The sequence below is a fragment of the Myotis yumanensis genome, unplaced genomic scaffold (assembly GCF_028538775.1).
Source record: "Myotis yumanensis isolate MYYU_CA2020_CCGP unplaced genomic scaffold, mMyoYum1.0.hap1 SCAF_6, whole genome shotgun sequence".
Classification (NCBI taxonomy): domain Eukaryota; kingdom Metazoa; phylum Chordata; class Mammalia; order Chiroptera; family Vespertilionidae; genus Myotis; species Myotis yumanensis.
Genome location: NW_027223757.1, coordinates 91,241,326 through 91,259,302, shown reverse-complemented (window position 1 = coordinate 91,259,302; position 17,977 = coordinate 91,241,326). Strand labels below are relative to the sequence as shown.

At 45.8% G+C, this 17,977-nt stretch overlaps 1 protein-coding gene across 3 annotated transcripts in view; it reads right to left on the bottom strand.

The window, feature by feature from the left end:
- SRPK1 (SRSF protein kinase 1) overlaps nt 1-17,736 on the bottom strand; it is a 77,535-nt gene extending 59,799 nt beyond the window's left edge. For all 3 annotated transcript variants that reach the window (XM_070418702.1, XM_070418703.1, XM_070418704.1), the window contains exons 1-2: nt 17,671-17,736; nt 17,083-17,143 (exon numbers count right to left, since the gene is read on the bottom strand). In XM_070418702.1, the coding sequence (XP_070274803.1) occupies nt 17,083-17,143; nt 17,671-17,683 (74 nt within the window). In that variant the 5' untranslated portion in view covers nt 17,684-17,736. The remainder of the gene's footprint in view (nt 1-17,082; nt 17,144-17,670) is intronic.
- Between the last annotated feature and the right edge of the window lie 241 nt (nt 17,737-17,977).

The following is a 17,977-nucleotide window of genomic DNA, read 5'->3' as shown; positions in this document are numbered from 1 at the left end:
GTCCTGGGTTGGATGGAGAGGGATGGTGTGAGATTTCTCTCAAAATAGCACCCAATTTAAAACTTATGAATCATTTATTTTTGGAAGTTCATTTAATATTTTCAGACCCTGGTTTATTGCAGGTGACTGAAACCGCAGAAAACAAAACTGCAAATAAGGAGGGACTACTAAATTCCCTTTCTTCTGTTTTTAATAATTAAAACTCCCTGGATTAACCCAAAAGCAAGGTATTAAGATTTTCCTTGCTTACTGAGAGTTCTTGAAATCTGGCCCACAGCAAACTAACAGCTCTTCATAATGAAAGGTCTTGGAATGGAGCCATACAGCAGAGCAGATGTAGAGAAAATCCATTTCCTACTTGGATCATATTTGATCTCTATATATAAAAGCCTAAGGGACCAGACGACCGGCCGGTAGCTATGACATGCAATGACCACCAGGGGGCAGACACTCAATGCAGGAGCTGCTGAGTGACAGCAACTTTGCAGAGTGCCCTCTCGCACTCTGAGACCCCTCAGGGGATGTTAGACTGCTGGTTTCGACCTGATCTCTGGGCCTCTAGTAGTCATATAAATGAATGTGCTTGTTCTAAGGGAATATGCAAAGTATTTAGAGGTAAAGAGGCACGATGTCTATAACTTAGTTTCAAATAGTTCATAAATGAAGTTTTTTTCTAGGCATCCACATTTTCCATTTATATGACTAAGCTGGCAACACAAACTTCTATAGAGCCTGCTTATTTTCTGGAAGGCTAACCCACATTTATGATAAACAGCCACTAGATGGCAGTTTGTGATTCCCTAATCTCAGCAGCCTAGGTTTCCACAGGAAGCATTTCAGACTCAATTATACTTAAAAAGAAACAAACAAAAACTGATGATCTTTAATAAAGCACCCAATTTAGGCAACCACTACATTCAAAATAAATGTTTTCACAATGGCCTACAAGGCCTTATGATCTGACTTTTCAATGCCACCCAAACCTATCTCTGACCTTCTCTCTTTAGGTCTGTGTTAGTGTTAACTTTCCAGAGAACTTCCCTGATCCTACTATATAAAAGAGCCGTTGGCTGCATGCCATACTTAACCCCCTTCACCTTGCTTTATATGTCTTCAGCACTTGACATTTTATTGTCTTTCTCCCCACATTCCCAGACTTTATTTTGCTCAAGAAGGATACATACAAGGCATGTATCTTCTCTTTCATCTTTCACTATTACATGTCATTCTTCAATTGAAGTCCACTATGTCCCCACCCACCACCAGTAACCCTATGGAACTAGACTGAAGAGCTTTAAATGTCAAGCATTTTAGTATTTTATGTGGAAGGAAGTCTTCAAGAGATTTAAGCAGCAGAGTGACCCTACAAAAGCAGTGCTTTAGAAAAATTCCTTTAGCAAGGAGGTGGTAAAATGTAGCAGGACTAGAAAGCAGATCCAGGAGACACTAATTTAGCCAAGGTCTCTGGTGTCAGGAGACTTAGGTTTGATTGACAGCTTACCAGGGTTCCAATTAGCAAAAATTAGCAGATTTTAAGTAAACTGCTAATTCAAGAAGCTCTTTGTGCCTCAGTTGCCCAGTGTGTAAAATGAGGACAGGAAAAGTATCTACCTCATAGGGACTATACAGGTTATGCTTATCCTATGCTTAGTACAGTGCCTGATATATAAATTTTAGCATTGTGTGTAGGAAAAAGGGAAAAGGAACAAGCAAATATTTGTTCATTTAACTTATTTTTAGAAATCAGTTTATTTACATGTAAACTTAGTCTTCCATTTCTTTCTGCCTTGAGGAATGAAGAACTGTAGGATCTCCCAATGCAGAGAACTGCCGGGAGCTGGTCCATCCTTGCTGTTTCAAGGGACCTGGCGTATATAGCATACTGTTCTTAATATGTTTGCTCCCTTTAGCACCATGTGTTTTAACCAAGGTCACCTCTCCGAGAAAGGTTGTTTCCCCAGGTGGGGATCTTTCCCTGAGGTTAGGGAGGGGATACAACCCCTTAATTAAGTGCCAGGTGGGTAGTTAAGCTACATAATCTTTACTCCCTGGAATGGAGATAAGAAACGCCCTAACCTTTGTAATAGAAACTGACAGGATTAAAATCGGCTGGTATAAATACGGATGTAACAAGACAATAAACATCAGATCCTCATCAGATCCTCGTCAGATCCTACACAGAACCTAGAGAGAGAACCTAGAGAGAGAACCTAGAGAGAGAACATGGCAAAGGATCCTGGACAGAACCTGGCTACAGAACTTCACTGGAGAACCTAGACAGAACATGGCAAAAGAACCTGGATAGAACCTGGCTAAAGAACCTGGTAACTGAACCTGGCTGGAGAACCTGGATAGAACCTGGCTGGAGAACCTAGTGAGAGAACATGGACACAGAATCTGGCTGGAGAACCTGAAAAGAACCTGACTACAGAACTTGGCAAGAGAACCTAGAGCCAGAACTTGCCTGGAGATCCTGACCAGAACTTGGCTGGATCCTAACCAGAACTTCGCTGGAGACCAGAACTCGGCTGGAGTTCCTGGCTTGAGATCCTGGAGGGAGAACCTCGCTATGCTGATCAACTGAACGCTGACCCTGTGCCATTCCTTCTTCGCCGACTCCGTCCACACCTTTGGGGACCCCTGGACCCGCTGGGGTTGGACCCCAACAGAGAACTATCTTCTAGGGACTGTGTAATGCATTAAATTGTACCCCCCCCCCCCCCCCAGATATATTGAAGTCCTAATCTCCAATAACTCAGAAGGTGATTTGAAGATAGGATCTTTATAGAAGTAATTAAGTTGAGTTCATTAGGATGAGCCCTAATCCATATGACTAGTGTCCCAATGAAAAGGGGAAATTTGGACACAGATTAAGACACGCACAGGAGCATGCAGGAGTTAGCGGATTGATGTTTCTCTCTACATCAATGTTTTTCTCTCCCTCTTCCTTCCTCTCTCTAAAAAAATCAATAAAGCCCTAGCTGGTTTAACTCAGTGGATAGAGCGTTGGCCTACAGACTCTTGAAGGGTCCCGTGTTTGATTCCAGTTAAGGGCACATGCCTGGGTTGTGGGCTTGATCCCCAGTAGGGGGTGTGCAGGAGGCAGCCAATCAATGATTCTCTCTCATCATTGATGTTTCTAACTCTCCCTTCCTTCTCTTTGAAATCAATAAAAAACATATTTAAAAAAAAATAAAAAATCAATAAAAACATTAAAACGAGTACTAGAATATCAAGGGGGCAAGCTCGTGTGTAGACAGAACCTGACATCTTTGATCAAACTGCTTTGTTGAAAGGACATTCAAGAACATGCACAGGCTGAAGAGCAGCAAGGGGATTAAGAGCAAAGTGAATGAGAGGATATGAGTGCCCATAAATTATATTTTTAAATCAATTACAAAACAAGCCTACCCTAGTATTTCAGGAAACAAAAGTTCACAAGGACTGGGAGCCTTTTTAAAAATGCCTAGTGTCACTCAAAACAAAGAATTTAGAATTTGAGTAAAGTAAATAATATATACAGATAACCTACATGACTCATTGCACAACTCCAAACTTTATGTCATTGATGTTTATTTACCACTATTGGTGACAGTTCTTCTATAGTAGTTAAAATATATATTAAATGTTCTCAAATTACTTAAATAAGCTATCCTAGAATACCTATCAATATTGTCCAAGGCACTATGCCACCCAAAATGTTAGTACTCAATAGCAGCTTTGGTCAGGTTGCTCAATTTGGTTAGAGCATTGGTCCCAAAATGCCAAGGTTGCAGGTTTACTCTCCAGTCAGGGCACATAGAAGAAGCAACAAACGAATGCATACATAAGTGCATTCAACAAAACGATGTCTGCCTGCCTGTCTGCCCTAAATGAATAAATAACCCAATAGCACCTGGCCTTATGTCTTCATCTATACAACTAAAGGCATGCACTGGTACAATCAACATGATTTATCATAAGCTCCTGCCAACTGACTTTGGTGTCCAGTGCTACTACTATGCTTCTCTGAAAACGAACAAAGTATATTTAACTTATTTTGTGGTTTCTGATAACTTTCTGAAATTTCTTCATGTTAAAGTAGTTGAAAAACTTGATACTCTGGTCTTCATGACTGATCTTGTGGTCCTTTTCAAATTCCCAAAGCTAACTGTTTCATAAGAGGCACACAGAATCACAGGGCTCTCCTACATCTGTGCTTACTATCATTTTAAGAGAGGGTGCTTGAGACAGTATTAAGCCCGTTAATGCCTATGAAGACGCTATGGCAGAAATTACAGAGTGCAGACGCAGACTGTAAGCCAAATCTTGCTCCTAAACTCTTGTTTATAATGTACATATATAAAAAAAAAAGTTAAAATAGTTGTGAACACTGAACAATTTGGAGAATCTCTCAAAAAATACGATAACCTGGTAACTCCGGGCTCATCTTCCCACTGGACAACCAGTAAGAGCTAAGAAGTCTTTTCTTTAGATATAACAGAGGAGTCCCACTGAACACATTCTAATAATCACCATTCCCTTTTGGCTTACTCATAGTATGCTTCATAAGCCACATTCTAAAAATAAACCAACACTATCACAAATTACATACATTATTAATTTTAAACACAGATAACCCAAATTCTGCAAGATTAGGAATCTTTTGGAAGGCCAAAAATATAAAATGAAATAAACGATCTGTGTAACTAGAGGGTAACATAAACACTCAGCAAGAAACTAGCTTACGTAATTTTAAAACTCCGTAATTTTACTCTATAGCCATAGTGAAATATACCCTAACAACAACAACAACAAAAATCATTAACTCTCTTCAGTAATCTATTGTTGGTGGTAGTGTTGGCATTATCATTCTGAGACTACTTGGTATCTATACTGTGGGAAAAAGAAAACGAGTAATAATGCTGATGCTGTTGAGAACTAGGGTTTCTAGTCTAGGCAAAAGGGGATAGAGAAGTAAAATCAAAGTTAAGAAAAGTCCCCAGGTCACTTGATTTTCAAGCATAACATGAATTCATGATTTGAAAAAAAAAAAGGCCGAAACCGGTTTGGCTCAGGGGATAGAGCGTCGGCCTGCGGACTGAAAGGTCCCAGGTTCGATTCCGGTCAAGGGCATGTACCTGGGTTGCGGGCACATCCCCAGTAGGAGGTGTGCAGGAGGCAGCTGATCGATGTTTCTCTCTCATTGATGTTTCTAACTCTCTATCTCTCTCCCTTCCTCTCTGTAAAAAAATCAATAAAAAATATATTTTTTTAAAAAAGGAAAAACACAACTTATTTTCTACCTCTAATAACAGGAAAAGGCCTAGAAACACTGACTAACTCAATAGGCATAAGCATCTTAAGTGCCCAGATTGTGATTTCCAAATGCTATTTCCCATTAAAAGGCTTCTAAGAGAAAAGGCTATTTCCTGGTACAAAATAAGTCTGGATAAACTGTCATACCAGATACAAAAAGCTATCAGAGATGCCTTAAATTAAGTCAAATGAACTCAGGGGAGCATCATGTAGGGATTCCATTGGTCAAAGATGGAACAATCAATAAAAATAACTACACATGCTACAAAATGCATGAATATTGAAAATATTATGCAAAGTAAAAGAAGACAGTCACAAAAGAGTACACATTATATGATTCCAGTTATATGAAATGCCCAGACTAGGAAAATCCATTGAGACAAATCATAGACTAATGGTTGGCTAGGGTTAGAGGTGGGATAGCACTGGAGGTAATGATGAGTGACTAGCTAAAGGATGCAGGGTTTCTGTTGGGGGTGATGAAAACGGTTGGAACTTATTAAATCTTGGTGATGGTTGCACAACTCTGTGAACACACACAAAAAAACTGAATTGTACATTTTAAACAGGTGAATTTTATGTGTGTTAAGTTATAGCTCCATAAAGCTATACACAAAATACCAAGTATAATTTTTTTTTAATCCTCACCCGAGGATATTTTTCCATTGATTTTTAGAAAGTGGAAGAGAGAGGGAAAGACAGAGAGAAATATCGATGTGAGAGGAGCCTACAACTGAGGTACATGCCCCTTGACTGGAATCGAACTGAGAACCCTTTGGTCCCAGGCCGACACTCTATCCACTGAGCCAAACTGGCTAGGGGTACCAACTATAATTGATTGAACCACAAATACGAGTTTATACTCAAATAAAGCTTTATTGGTCATTTTGGAGGATACTAGGAATCCAATTTATTTTGAAAACTGGAAAGTACCAAGTATTTCTCCTGTCTCTCAAACATATGAAGCATCTTTCTAGGTAACCAAAGAGATGAGGTGAAGTTTCTCTTTAGAGAAATATCCTATATAATAAAAGCCTAACATGCAAATTGTCCCTTTGACCCCTCGCAATGAAATGCGTTGACCACCAAGGGCGGCATGGAACATGGCGGGCGTCGGCGACGCAGCACTGGCAGCGGGTGGCAGTGGAGGCACTGCTGGTCCCAATGGGCCCTGACAAAAGCCGGACCGTGGTGGAATGGTGAAGCAGGTGAGTGGGCGGTGCCAGGCCAAGGTGGGTGCAAGCAGGGCCCGATCGCCCGGCAGATGGCGACGAGCGGTGGGCTCCCAGGAGCTGAGGGAGCCCAGCAGGGGCCCAATGACTCAGCCGAGGGGGGCATGCAGGGGCCTGGGAGCCCAGGGCCCAGAGATCAGCTGGGACCTGCCCTTCCATGCCAGACGCTTGCGCTTCGATCTCTGGCCAAGCCTAGGGACTACACCGTGCATGAATTTCATGCACTGGGCCTCTAGTTAGTTAATAAAGTCAAGAATAATAGATGGTCATTTTGCAACCCTAAATAAAATAATGGATCGAGGAAATGATCAATGGCCACTAACATCACAAAGAGTCCATCAGACAGTAGGTGTTGCCTGGCAAAAAAGCATACACTAGCCCTAGCCGGTTTGGCTCAGTGGATAGAGCATCGGCCTGCAAACTCAAGGGTCCCAGGTTCAATTCCGGTCAAGGGCATGTACCTTGGTTGTGGGCACATTCCCAGTAGGGAGCATGCAGGAGGCAGCTGATTGATGTTTCTCTCTCATTGATGTTTCTAACTCTCTATCCCTCTCCCTTCCTCTCTGTAAAAAAATTAATAAAATATATTTTTAAAAAAATGCATACACCATCACCTATGAAGCAGTCTAGCAAAAATGAAAACCATAGAGAGTCTATATATTAAAAGACTAGAGAGACTTTTCCAACAATCCTATCTAATAAAAGAGAAACATGGTAATTAGCGTACGACCGCTACCCTTCCCATTGGCTAATCAGGGCGATATGCAAATTAACTGCCAGCCAAGATGGCGGCCGGCAGCCAGGCAGCTGGAAGCGAACATGAGGCTTGCTTGCTTCAGTGAAGGAGGACTCCAACGTACCCCGCCTGCCTTGCTGGCCTCTCAGCTGGCAGTTTGAAACATTGTAACAAATATAGAAGCTAAACAAAACCCCAGAAACCAGCTTTCAGCAGGCCGGGATCTCAGAGCTGGAGATGATACAGTGTTTCGATTATAGAACCAAAACAAACCAGATACCTGCTTTCAACAGCAGAGGCCTTGGCCCAGAATAAAAAAAAAAAGAAAAAAAGGAGCGGTTGGGAGTTTCAGTCACCCACCAGCCTGAAAACAGCCCTCAGCCCCTCACCCAGACTGGCCAGGCACCCCAGTGGGGACCCCCACCCTGAAGGGCGTGTGACCAGCTGCAAACAGCCATCATCCCCTCATCCAGGCTGGCCAGGCACCCCAGTGGGGACCCCCACCCTGATCCAGGACACCCTTCAGGGCAAACCAGCCGGCCCCTACCCTTGCACCAGGCCTCTATCCTATATAGTAAAAGGGTAATATGCCTCCCGGCACCGGGATCAGCGTGACAGGGGGCAGCGACCAAAGCCCCTGATAGCCCTGTGGCACTGTGTGTGACAGGGGGCGGGGCCACAACCTCCCTATCCACCCTGCTCTGTTCATGACAGGGGAAGGCGCCCCAACCCCCTGATCAGCTCTGCTCTGTGCCTGATAGGGGGGAGCTCCCCAACCCCCTGATCGCCCTGCAGCTCTATGTGTGACAGGGTGCGGCGCCCCAACGCCGCGCCCGCCCCCCCCCCCAGGCCCTGCTCTGTGTGTGACGGGGTAGAGCCATAACCTCCCCATCGGCCCTGTCCTGAGTGTGAGAGTGGCAGCGCCCAAACCCCTGATGGGCCCTGCTCTGTGCGTGACAGGGTACGGAGCCCCAACCCCCCTGATGGGCCCTGCTCTGTGCGTGACAGGGGGCAGCGCCCCAACCCCCTTATTGGCCCTGCTCTGTGCGTGACGGGGTGGCGCCGCAACCTCCCCATCGACCCTGCCTTGAGTGTGACAGGGGGCGGTGCCCCAACCCCCAAATCGGCCCTACCCTGAGCGTGACTGAGGGTGGCATCGCAACCTCCCAATCTGCCCTACTCTGTGCATGACAGGGGGCGGCGCCCCAACTCCCCAATCGGCCCTGCTCCGAGCCCGACCAGGGGCTGCACCTAGGGATTGGGCCTGCCCTCTGCCACCCGGGAGCAGGCCTAAGCCAGCATGTCGTTATCTCCCGAGGGGTCCCAGACTGCAAGAGGGCACAGGCCGGGCTGAGGGACCCCTCTCCCCCTCGAGTGCACAAATTTTTGTGCTCCGGGCCTCTAGTAGCAATATAAAGACCTTAGGAATCCTCATTCAAACCAACTTAAAATTAGCAGGAAAATCTGAACAGTTTGGATATTTGCTATTAAGGACTTGTCTTAAAAAATATGTTTTTACTGATTTTTAGAGAGAGAGGAAGGAGAGGGATAAAGAGATAGAAACATCATCGATTGGCTGCCTCCTGCATGTCTCCTTCTGGGGATTGATCCTGCAACTGGGGCACGTGCCCTGACCGGAAATCAAAGCAATGACCTCTGCTCCACCACTGAACCAGACCAGCAGGGCTTAAATTATTTTAGGTGTGATAATAATACTGTAGTTATACTTTAAAAAATTAAGAGTCTATATCTTACAAAATATGATGACTAAGGCTTGCTTTAAAATAAGATGGAGGGGAGCAGAGATTTACTGTAGGTAAAACTACATTAGCCATAGTTGATAACTGCTGAAGTTGAGATGAATACACAAGTTTATTTTGCCATTTTCTCTCATTTTGTATATATTTTCCACATTAAATTTTTAAAAGACAATAATTTGCCCTAGCTCATGGTTTGGTTCAGTGGATAGAGTGTCCGTCTGCAGACTGAAAGGTCCCAGGTTTGATTCTGGTCAATGGCACATGCCCTGGCAGCAGAGGGCGTGCAGGAGACAGCCAATCAATGATTCTCTCATCATTGATGTTTCTCTCTCTCTCTCCCTCTCCCTTCCTCTCTGAAATCAATAAAAATATATTTAAAAATAAAAATAAAATAAAGACAATAATTCTATCAATTCTACATATGTTTGGAATTATTGTCTTTCACAAAATCAGACATGGATATGTCTCCCACAATTGCATATCTGAAATCAAGACATTTAAAAAATATTTTTATTGATTTCAGAGAGGAAGGGAAAGGGAGAGAGAAGATAGAAACATCAATGATGAGGAAGAATCATTGATCGGCTGCCTCTTGCACACCTGCTACTAGGGGTCAAGACAACAACCTGGGCATGTGCCCTGACTGGGAATCGAACTGTGACCTCCTGGTTCATAGGTTGACGCCCAAGCACTGAACCATGCCAGCTGGGCTAGAGACACATTTTATAGCAAATGGTGTATCAGTTTAATTGATAGTGTTTTTTCTTAGTGGTACATAAAATGGTGTATTTTAAAACTGCACCTTAATTCAGTAAAAAACTGTAAGGCTATAAATATATAGGGTGGGGCAAAAGTAGGTTTACAGTTGTGAGTACATGAAAATTTCTTCTATTATTTACTGGAGGCCCGGTGCACAAAATTCATGCATGGGTAGAGTCCCTAGGACTGGCTGGTGATCAGTGCTGATCGGGGCCTTCCAGCTGCCGGCCAGGGCCTTTCTTCATTCCGCACCGCCCCCTGGTGGTCAGCGCACATCATAGCGAGCGACAGAACTCCCAAGGGGACACTTTGCATATTAGGCTTTTATATATCTACATCTACACTAATAAAAGAGAAACATGGTAATTAGCATACAACCGCTACTCTTTCCATTGGCTAATCAGCATATCCTTATGCAAATTAACTGTCAGCCAAGATGGCGGCCGGCAGCCATGCACTGAAGCGAGCAGGGAGGCTTGCTTGCTCCAGTGACTGCAGACTCCAACGTTCCCCGCCTGACTTGCCGGCCTCTGAGTTGCAACTCTAAGCAACTATGTACTATGTTGCAAATAAGAAGCTAAACAAAACCCCAGAAACCAGCTTTCAGCCTGCTGGGATCTCAGAGCTGAAGTTATACATTGTTTCGATTATAGAACGGCAAACAAACCAGATACGAAGCCTCAGAGCTAGAGCCAGAGCTAAAGCTGGCCCAGAATAAAATAAAAAAAGAGAAAAAAAAGGAGTGGTTGGGAGCTTCAGTCAACAACCGCCAGCCTGAAAGTAGCCCTCAGCCCCTCACCCAGACTGGCCAGGCACCCCAGTGGGGACCCCCACCCTGAAGGGTGTGTGACCTGCTGCAAACAGCCATCATCCCCTCATCCAGGCTGGCCAGGCACCCCAGTGGGGACCCCCACCCTGATCCAGGACACCCTTCAGGGCAAACCAGCCGGCCCCCAGGCCTCTATCCTATATAGTAAAAGGGTAATATGCCTCCCAACACCGGGATCAGCAGAGCCGCGAGGCCTCCTGGCACTGGATCAGCGTGACAGGGGGCAGCGCCCAAACCCCCTGATCACCCTGGGGCTCTGTGTGTGACAGGGGGCGGGGCCACAACCTCCCTATCCGCCCTGCACTGTTCGTGACAGGGGAAGGCGCCCCACCCCCTGATCAGCCCTGCTCTGTGCCTGATAGGGGGGAGCTCCCCAATCCCAATTGCCCTGCGGCTCTGTGGTTGACAGGGTGCGGCGCACCAACCCCCTGATCGGCCCTGCTCTGTGTGTGACAGGGTGCGGTGCCCCAACCCCCCCCCCCCACCCCCCACGGGCCCTGCTCTGTGTGTGACAGGGTAGAGCCATAACCTCCCCATCGGCCCTGCCCTGAGTGTGACAGTGGCGGCGCCCCAACCCCCTCATCTGCCCTGCTCTGTGTGTGACAGGGGGCGGTGCCCTAACTCTCCTATCGGCCCTACTCTGTGCGTGACAGGGGGGAGCTCCCCAACCCCCTGATGGGCCCTGCTCTGTGCGTGACAGGGGGTGGCGCCGCAACCTCCCCATCGACCCTGCTCTGAGCCCGACCAGGGGCTGCACCTAGGGATTGGGCCTGCCCTCTGCCACCCAGGAGCAGGCCTAAGCCAGCAGGTCGTTATCTCCTAAGGGGTCCCAGACTGCAAGAGGGCACAGGCCGGGCTGAGGGACCCCCCCCCCCCCCCCCCCCCCCCGCCCGCCAGTGCACAAATTTTTGTGCACTGGGCCTCTAGTATATATATAAGATTATTATATTTTTCATATGGACAACTGTAAATCTACTTTTGCCCCATCCTGTATTTAGATACTGATTTCTCCTTAGTTAAATAATTATTTGCATTGTACTTGGGGGGCGGGCAGAATTGCTGCAGTTATTCCACCCAGTCTAAAAAAAACAATAAAAACTGATTTTACTTGACCAATCTGTCTTTTTTTCATCTTAAAAATTATATATTTTTATTGATTTCAGACAGAGGGAGGGAGGGAGAAAGAAAGAAACATCAATGATAGTAAAGAATCATTGATCAGCTGCCTTCTACTGGGGATCGAGCCTGCAACCTGGGCATGTGCCCTGACAGGGTCGAACCCTGATCTCCTGGTTCATGGACTGATGCTCAACCATTGAGCCACACTGGCTGGGCTTTTCTTCATTTTTAATAAAGGAGTTCCTAAGCATGAAACAATTTGCTCATTTCAAGAAATCTAAAGGAACATGATAATACGGCAGCCTTCGGGCCTCACTGTAGTAGAAACAGTAATGTAAACAAAATTTACTAACATATAAACTTACTGAGGAACAAGTATTTCTGACAAGGGCAAATCTAGAAATACAATTTTGCCAAGTACCACTCTAATGTAATCATACAATTAAATATACAAGTTTTAAAGGATATGATAGCTGCTGTTGAAAACTTCAAAGGTAAAGGAAAAGACAGATTAGCTACACTTTAAAAAAATCAATTTATGTCAAAAACACACTATAAATGAAATCTGAAAAGCTAACAAGCTGAAATACAAATCTGCCACATGACAAAAGATATATTCTAAATAAACAAATCTTAATACCAAGAAAATAACCAACACTCTAATATAAAAAATGGGCAAAAGATAGGAGCAGGTCAATAAATATATCTCCAAATGGTCACTTTGCTGGTAACAAATATAAACAAAATTCATTTATAGATTACCAGATTTGAGAGGCTTTTTCAATGAATAGGGCCCAGTTTTGGTGGCTAAGCAGGACATACAAGAATAGTCCCACCCCTGATACTCTGCTTAGCACAGTCCTTAATTACTACTTCAAGTGCTTCCTTTTCAATGTGGCCTCACCCTATTTAAAACTGCATCCCTATCCCCATTTCTCAATCCCCCCATTTTCCATCTTATCATCTAACATACTATGTAATTAACTTACGTCCATTGCTTATTCTGTCTCCCTCATTTAAGTACAGCTCCCCAGAATGCGATGTTTTTCTTTTATTAATGTATCACATTATAGGTGTTCAAAACTGTTTAATAAATACGAGTTAAACTACTTAACTCTTCTGAGGAAAACTCTTGACAATATGAACTATTGTCATTATGACTAAGAATTTATCCTAAGAAAATAATCACTGATGTGAGTGACTAATGTTTATCTAAAAGATTATTCATCTTGGCTGTGTAAAACTGGAAACAGCCTATAGTATAGTATTTCAAATGTAGAATATACTAAATGCTATGAAAAATGTTCATGATAATGTTAACTTGGAAAAGTATACCCAATGATTCAATTTTTGTCTTCAATAGTACACGTTCATTAATAGGAACTAAATAAATGACCCATTTAATGGAATACCAGATAAAGCTACTCTGTCTTAATATAGAGCCAATTCTAAGACTTATTGAGAATAACAACAAAAACAGACCTTAAAAAAAAAAGTAAGACTGCACTATATGGAACTGATACAGAACCAATTTCCCAATTTCCAAGGTACACTGTTCAGTGTAAAAAGTACCCAATATTGTTTAATTAAAAACAAATTTTTAAAATTGATTTTAGAAAGGAAGGAGAGGGAGAAACATTGATTGGTTGCCTCCAGCATGTACCCCAATCCAGGAACCGAACCTGCAACCGGGTATGTGCCCTGACTGGGAATTCAACCGGCGGCGACCTTTTGATGCACAGGACAATGTTTATCCCAACTAAGCCACACCAGCCAGGGCAATACCATTGCATTTTTAAAAATTGGTTTAAGTTTATGTACTCTACTTAATACTGGATAAAAATGTTGGAAATTTTAAAGTATTTTTCTCTTCTAAAGTTTTAATGTAACAATTACATTTTTAGAAAATTAAATAAAACCATCTCCCCTCTGCCTCCATAGAGCAGTTAAGTACTAGAATAAGCAAAAGCACTTCTCTAGCTACCAAATTTATACTAAACTCACAAAGTTCTTCACGGCAAATAAAGTAAAAATTACTGTCCAGATTAAATTCCTAAGTAATAAAACTATTACATATAAAATCCATTCAGGAATTATGTTTCATGAAATAATTTCACAAGCAGTGTAACTGTTAATTATAAAACCTCATGACAAACAGATAAATGCCCAGCTATTGGTACACACTGAAAACAGAATGAATGCTCAAAGGGCGGTAGAGCACTCTGCCCTTTCAGAGCCTTCACCAGTGGGCCATGGAAAGGTACCTAAGGCCTCCAGAGGCCCCTTATTCAGAGCCTCTGTTCACTCAGCCTCCACCTTATTTGTCCTCCGGCACACTGAAACAACTGTCTCTTGGTGACAGCAGTGTACTTTGGGGTATGTCAACTCCGGTTGGAATCCTAACTTTACAATTTTATAGGGGAGTAATTTACAAATCTCAATTTCCTTATATGCAAAGTAAAATACAGATTATCACCAACGAGTTAATGTTAATAAGAGTAGAGTCTGAAAAAGTGAAATGAAGGAGGATTTCTTCAAATAAGACAACTAAAAATCCTCAAAGTAAAATCTTTCAACACAGTATATGAACCCAAAGGAAACACCCTAAGAAGCTCAAGCAGGAGCCCTGGATTCCAGTTTTGACCCTGCTACAACCAGCTCCAGCTCCCTGGGCGTATTATTTCATGTACTGGTACGTAAGTTCTAGTTTCAAGATCTACAAAGTCAGGGGACCGAAAAGCACTTCCACCTGTATCACACCATGACTAAATTACCAGGATGCTATTACTGTTGTACTTTCAAGAGTTTCTATTTTTTTTTTTTTCATTTAAATGCTTGGTCCTTATCAATTTTCATTATGACTGAGCTACCAGACATAAAAGCATGTAAGACTATTTCTTAACTTAGTTACAAAGGTCAAATTGCTAAAAACTGGCAAAATCAAAATTCAAACCAGATCTGACTCTGACCAAACTCTATGGCATGCTTCTTCCTCAGACCTTCTCCCTGATTATCTCCTGGTAACTAACAGCTTGCCTTGGCGAAATGACTGGAATCAGGAGTCATGGAACAGAGTCAAGTTACCTGAGTCAGGTGGGGCCTGTACTCTAACCAAGTTAATTAATTAGACATTTCAGCTACTTAAGAGGAGGTTAGAAAATTAAAGGTAAAATTATCAAGAAAGGGTATTTGCCAGAACCGGTTTGGCTCAGTGGATAGAGCGTCAGCCTGCGGACTGAAAGGTCCCAGGTTCGATTCCGGTCAAGGGCATGTACCTGGGTTGCGGGCACATCCCCAGTAGGGGTGTGCAGGAGACAGCTGATCCATGTTTCTCTCTCATCGATGTTTCTAACTCTCTATCTCTCTCCCTTCCTCTCTGTGAAAAATCAATAAAATATATTTTTAAAAAAAGAAAGGGTATTAATTGAAGACAAAAAAATAAAGCACCTTTGACACTACAAGTAAACAGTATCAGTTTCAGGAGTCAAAGTTGCACAGGATTAAATATCAGCAAAATAACTGGAGATTATCTGTACAGAAGTAGGTTATAGTAGTAAATGGAGGAGTAACGGATAATCAAAGTACATATAATTCAGCTTTAGAATAAGGCTAAGTAGATAATCCAAAGTAATAAATAATGTATTAAAATAAAGCACACAATCATCTATATCTATATAACTTCCAAATTATAGACTGATTCAGGCTAATATAAAGATTAATTTCCGCCGAACCGGTTTGGCTCAGTGGATAGAGCGTCGGCCTTCGGACTCAAGGGTCCCGGGTTCGATTCCGGTCAAGGGCATGTACCCTGGTTGCGGGCACATCCCCAGTGGGGGGCGTGCAGGAGGCAGCTGATCGATCTCTCTCATCAATGTTTCTAGCTCTCTATCCCTCTCCCTTCTTCTCTGTAAAAAATCAATAAAATATATTTAAAAAAAAAAAAAAAGATTAATTTCCGTGTTCGAAGACCAGGACAGAGGACTTCTACTACGGAAAATAACAAAATCACCACCTCCTTACATCAGCAAAAAATGTTTTATAACATATTCATATCAGCTCCACAGAGAACAAAAAAACTAAGATACAAAAAGAAAATGAGTAACCTTTAAAATCCCACTGCATATTAGAACCAGGTTAGCTCCTTGCTGTTTCCATTAAACCAATCTGGGATTAAAAACTGGTTTTCCAATAATCCATACATGGATAACTCACATTTAAATGTGTTGGTTACCAAGCACTTTACAAAATAAAAAATTTCATAAGACTGCTGATAGAAATGGAGCAAGAGGTGAGGTCACCTACCACGTTAGCTCTATTGACAGAAGTCATTATGTGCTGCTCTTAAACATTCGGCAGCCACCAATAACATACACCCCTGTCTGGTACTGTCACTCAGCAGGGCAACCTGGGAAAAGCCTTGAAATGCGTTTTACTAGCTCAGAGAGAATTAGATGGTACACAACTCCACATAACATCAAGTAAATGGAAAAGTGCCAAGAAAAGAGTGCACTTTTTAAAATTTTTTCCTGCACACAAACTGCCTAACCATTTCCAAGACCCTTTGCAATTATTCAATGTTAGTTCAGGAGGAAACTTCTTTAGACCGAGCCTCGCCTGCAGAAGCCCTCTACCGGGCGTTTCTCCTAAAGCTGTGCCCAACTTTTGTGCTTCCCACAATAGCGCTAAGGTGATGCATCCTGCTGATAAAGCCAGACAGACATGTGGCTCTGAATCGCCAACAGCGCTGGCTCAGGACCTTTCCTGTCGCCATGGTGGCGCCCACGCCAGAAGGCACCCGCATTGGAGCGGGGACCTGGGGTCCAGGGGGAAGCGGTGCAGTAAGAGAAACCGGCTGCGTCCACGGCGGTCTGCCTGCACCGCAAGCGAAGGCTCAGGAAGCCGGCGGACCGGGGGGAGCTCCTGGCCCTCCTCGAGCAAAGGGCCCAGCACGCCGCACATGCATTCAGGACTCCCCGGCGGCCTACGGCGCAGACGCGGGAGGCAAGGGAAGGCGCTCGGAGGCAGGTCGGGAGGAGCGACACACGACCCACCAGCCCCGCGGGGAGGCCCCGACTAGGGGCGCCGGTGGTGCCTCCTCCGGAGTAGGGCAGCTGGGGACGGCGGCTCTGGTCCCCCTCCTGCACCCTCTCCAGCAGGCAGGGGGGCTGCTGAGACCCGGGCCGGGCTCCCTTCCCTCCACAGGTTCGCGGAGAGCGCCTCGACCAGGCCGCCCGGAGGCCATGCGGCCGGGCCGCGGGGTGCCCGAACCCGGTGCCCGGTCAGGACGTGCCACCGAGAGGAGGCGCGGGAGGAAGCCCCGAGAGTGGGGCGCGGGGGTTCAAGACTCACTTCCTTTGGGCTTTGTCCTTCTTGGCCTTGGTCCTTTTCTTTCGGGCCTGGAGCGCAAGCACTGCAGGAGAGAGGGATGGATGAAGGGCGGAGGTGGAAGAAGGGAGGTGACCCAGGTGAGGGTGGGCACCTAGCAGCGGCGCGAGGCCCGACTGCCGGGCCCGCCGGAGGGGCGGCTCCGGGGCGAGCGCCGCGGCATCGGCGAAGCGGCTGGCCAGGAGGCGGGCGGCCCACGGGGCGCAGAGCGGCGCCGAGGCGGGGTGCGCCGGAGGGGGCCCGGGCCGGGGCGGGGGGCCGGCGGGCGAGGATCGGCCTCGCCCGCGGAGAGCGAGGTTCTGCAGTGGCCCCAAGGCGGGGGTCGGCCCGGCGGGGAACAAGGGGCGATGACTGCCGGCGTGGAAGGACGCCCGGGCGGAGGGGCGCGGACCCGCAGCCCTGAGGCGGGGGTTGAGGGGCGGCGCCACCTCAGTGGAGGGGCGCCGCACTGCCGGGGACCCGACTGCGGCGGTTCGGCGAAGCTCCCGGCGCTGACCGGGCCTCGCCCCGGCGGCCGTTGCCCCTCGTGGCGAAGGCCGCTTCGCCGCTCACCTTTCCGCTCCATGGCGAGACCGGTAACCGCCAGGCGCCTGCGCACAGGAGAGGCGGCGACTCCGGCTCCCGCCGCGGCCCAAAAGCAAGCCCGCGCCCGCCCCGCCCCCAGCGCCCGCCCCGCCCCGCCCCCAGCGCCCCGCCCCACGGCGGCGCGCGCCTGCGCGGTGAGGGCGAAGCCTACCACCTGCTCCCGAGAAGGGGGGGCCGTAAAGAATGGGGGCGGGGCGGGGGCGAGGGAAGAATGTGGAGCGTCCGCGATGGAGAGGTGCTTGGGAACGAGGCTCGGGAGCCTGACGGGGGGTTT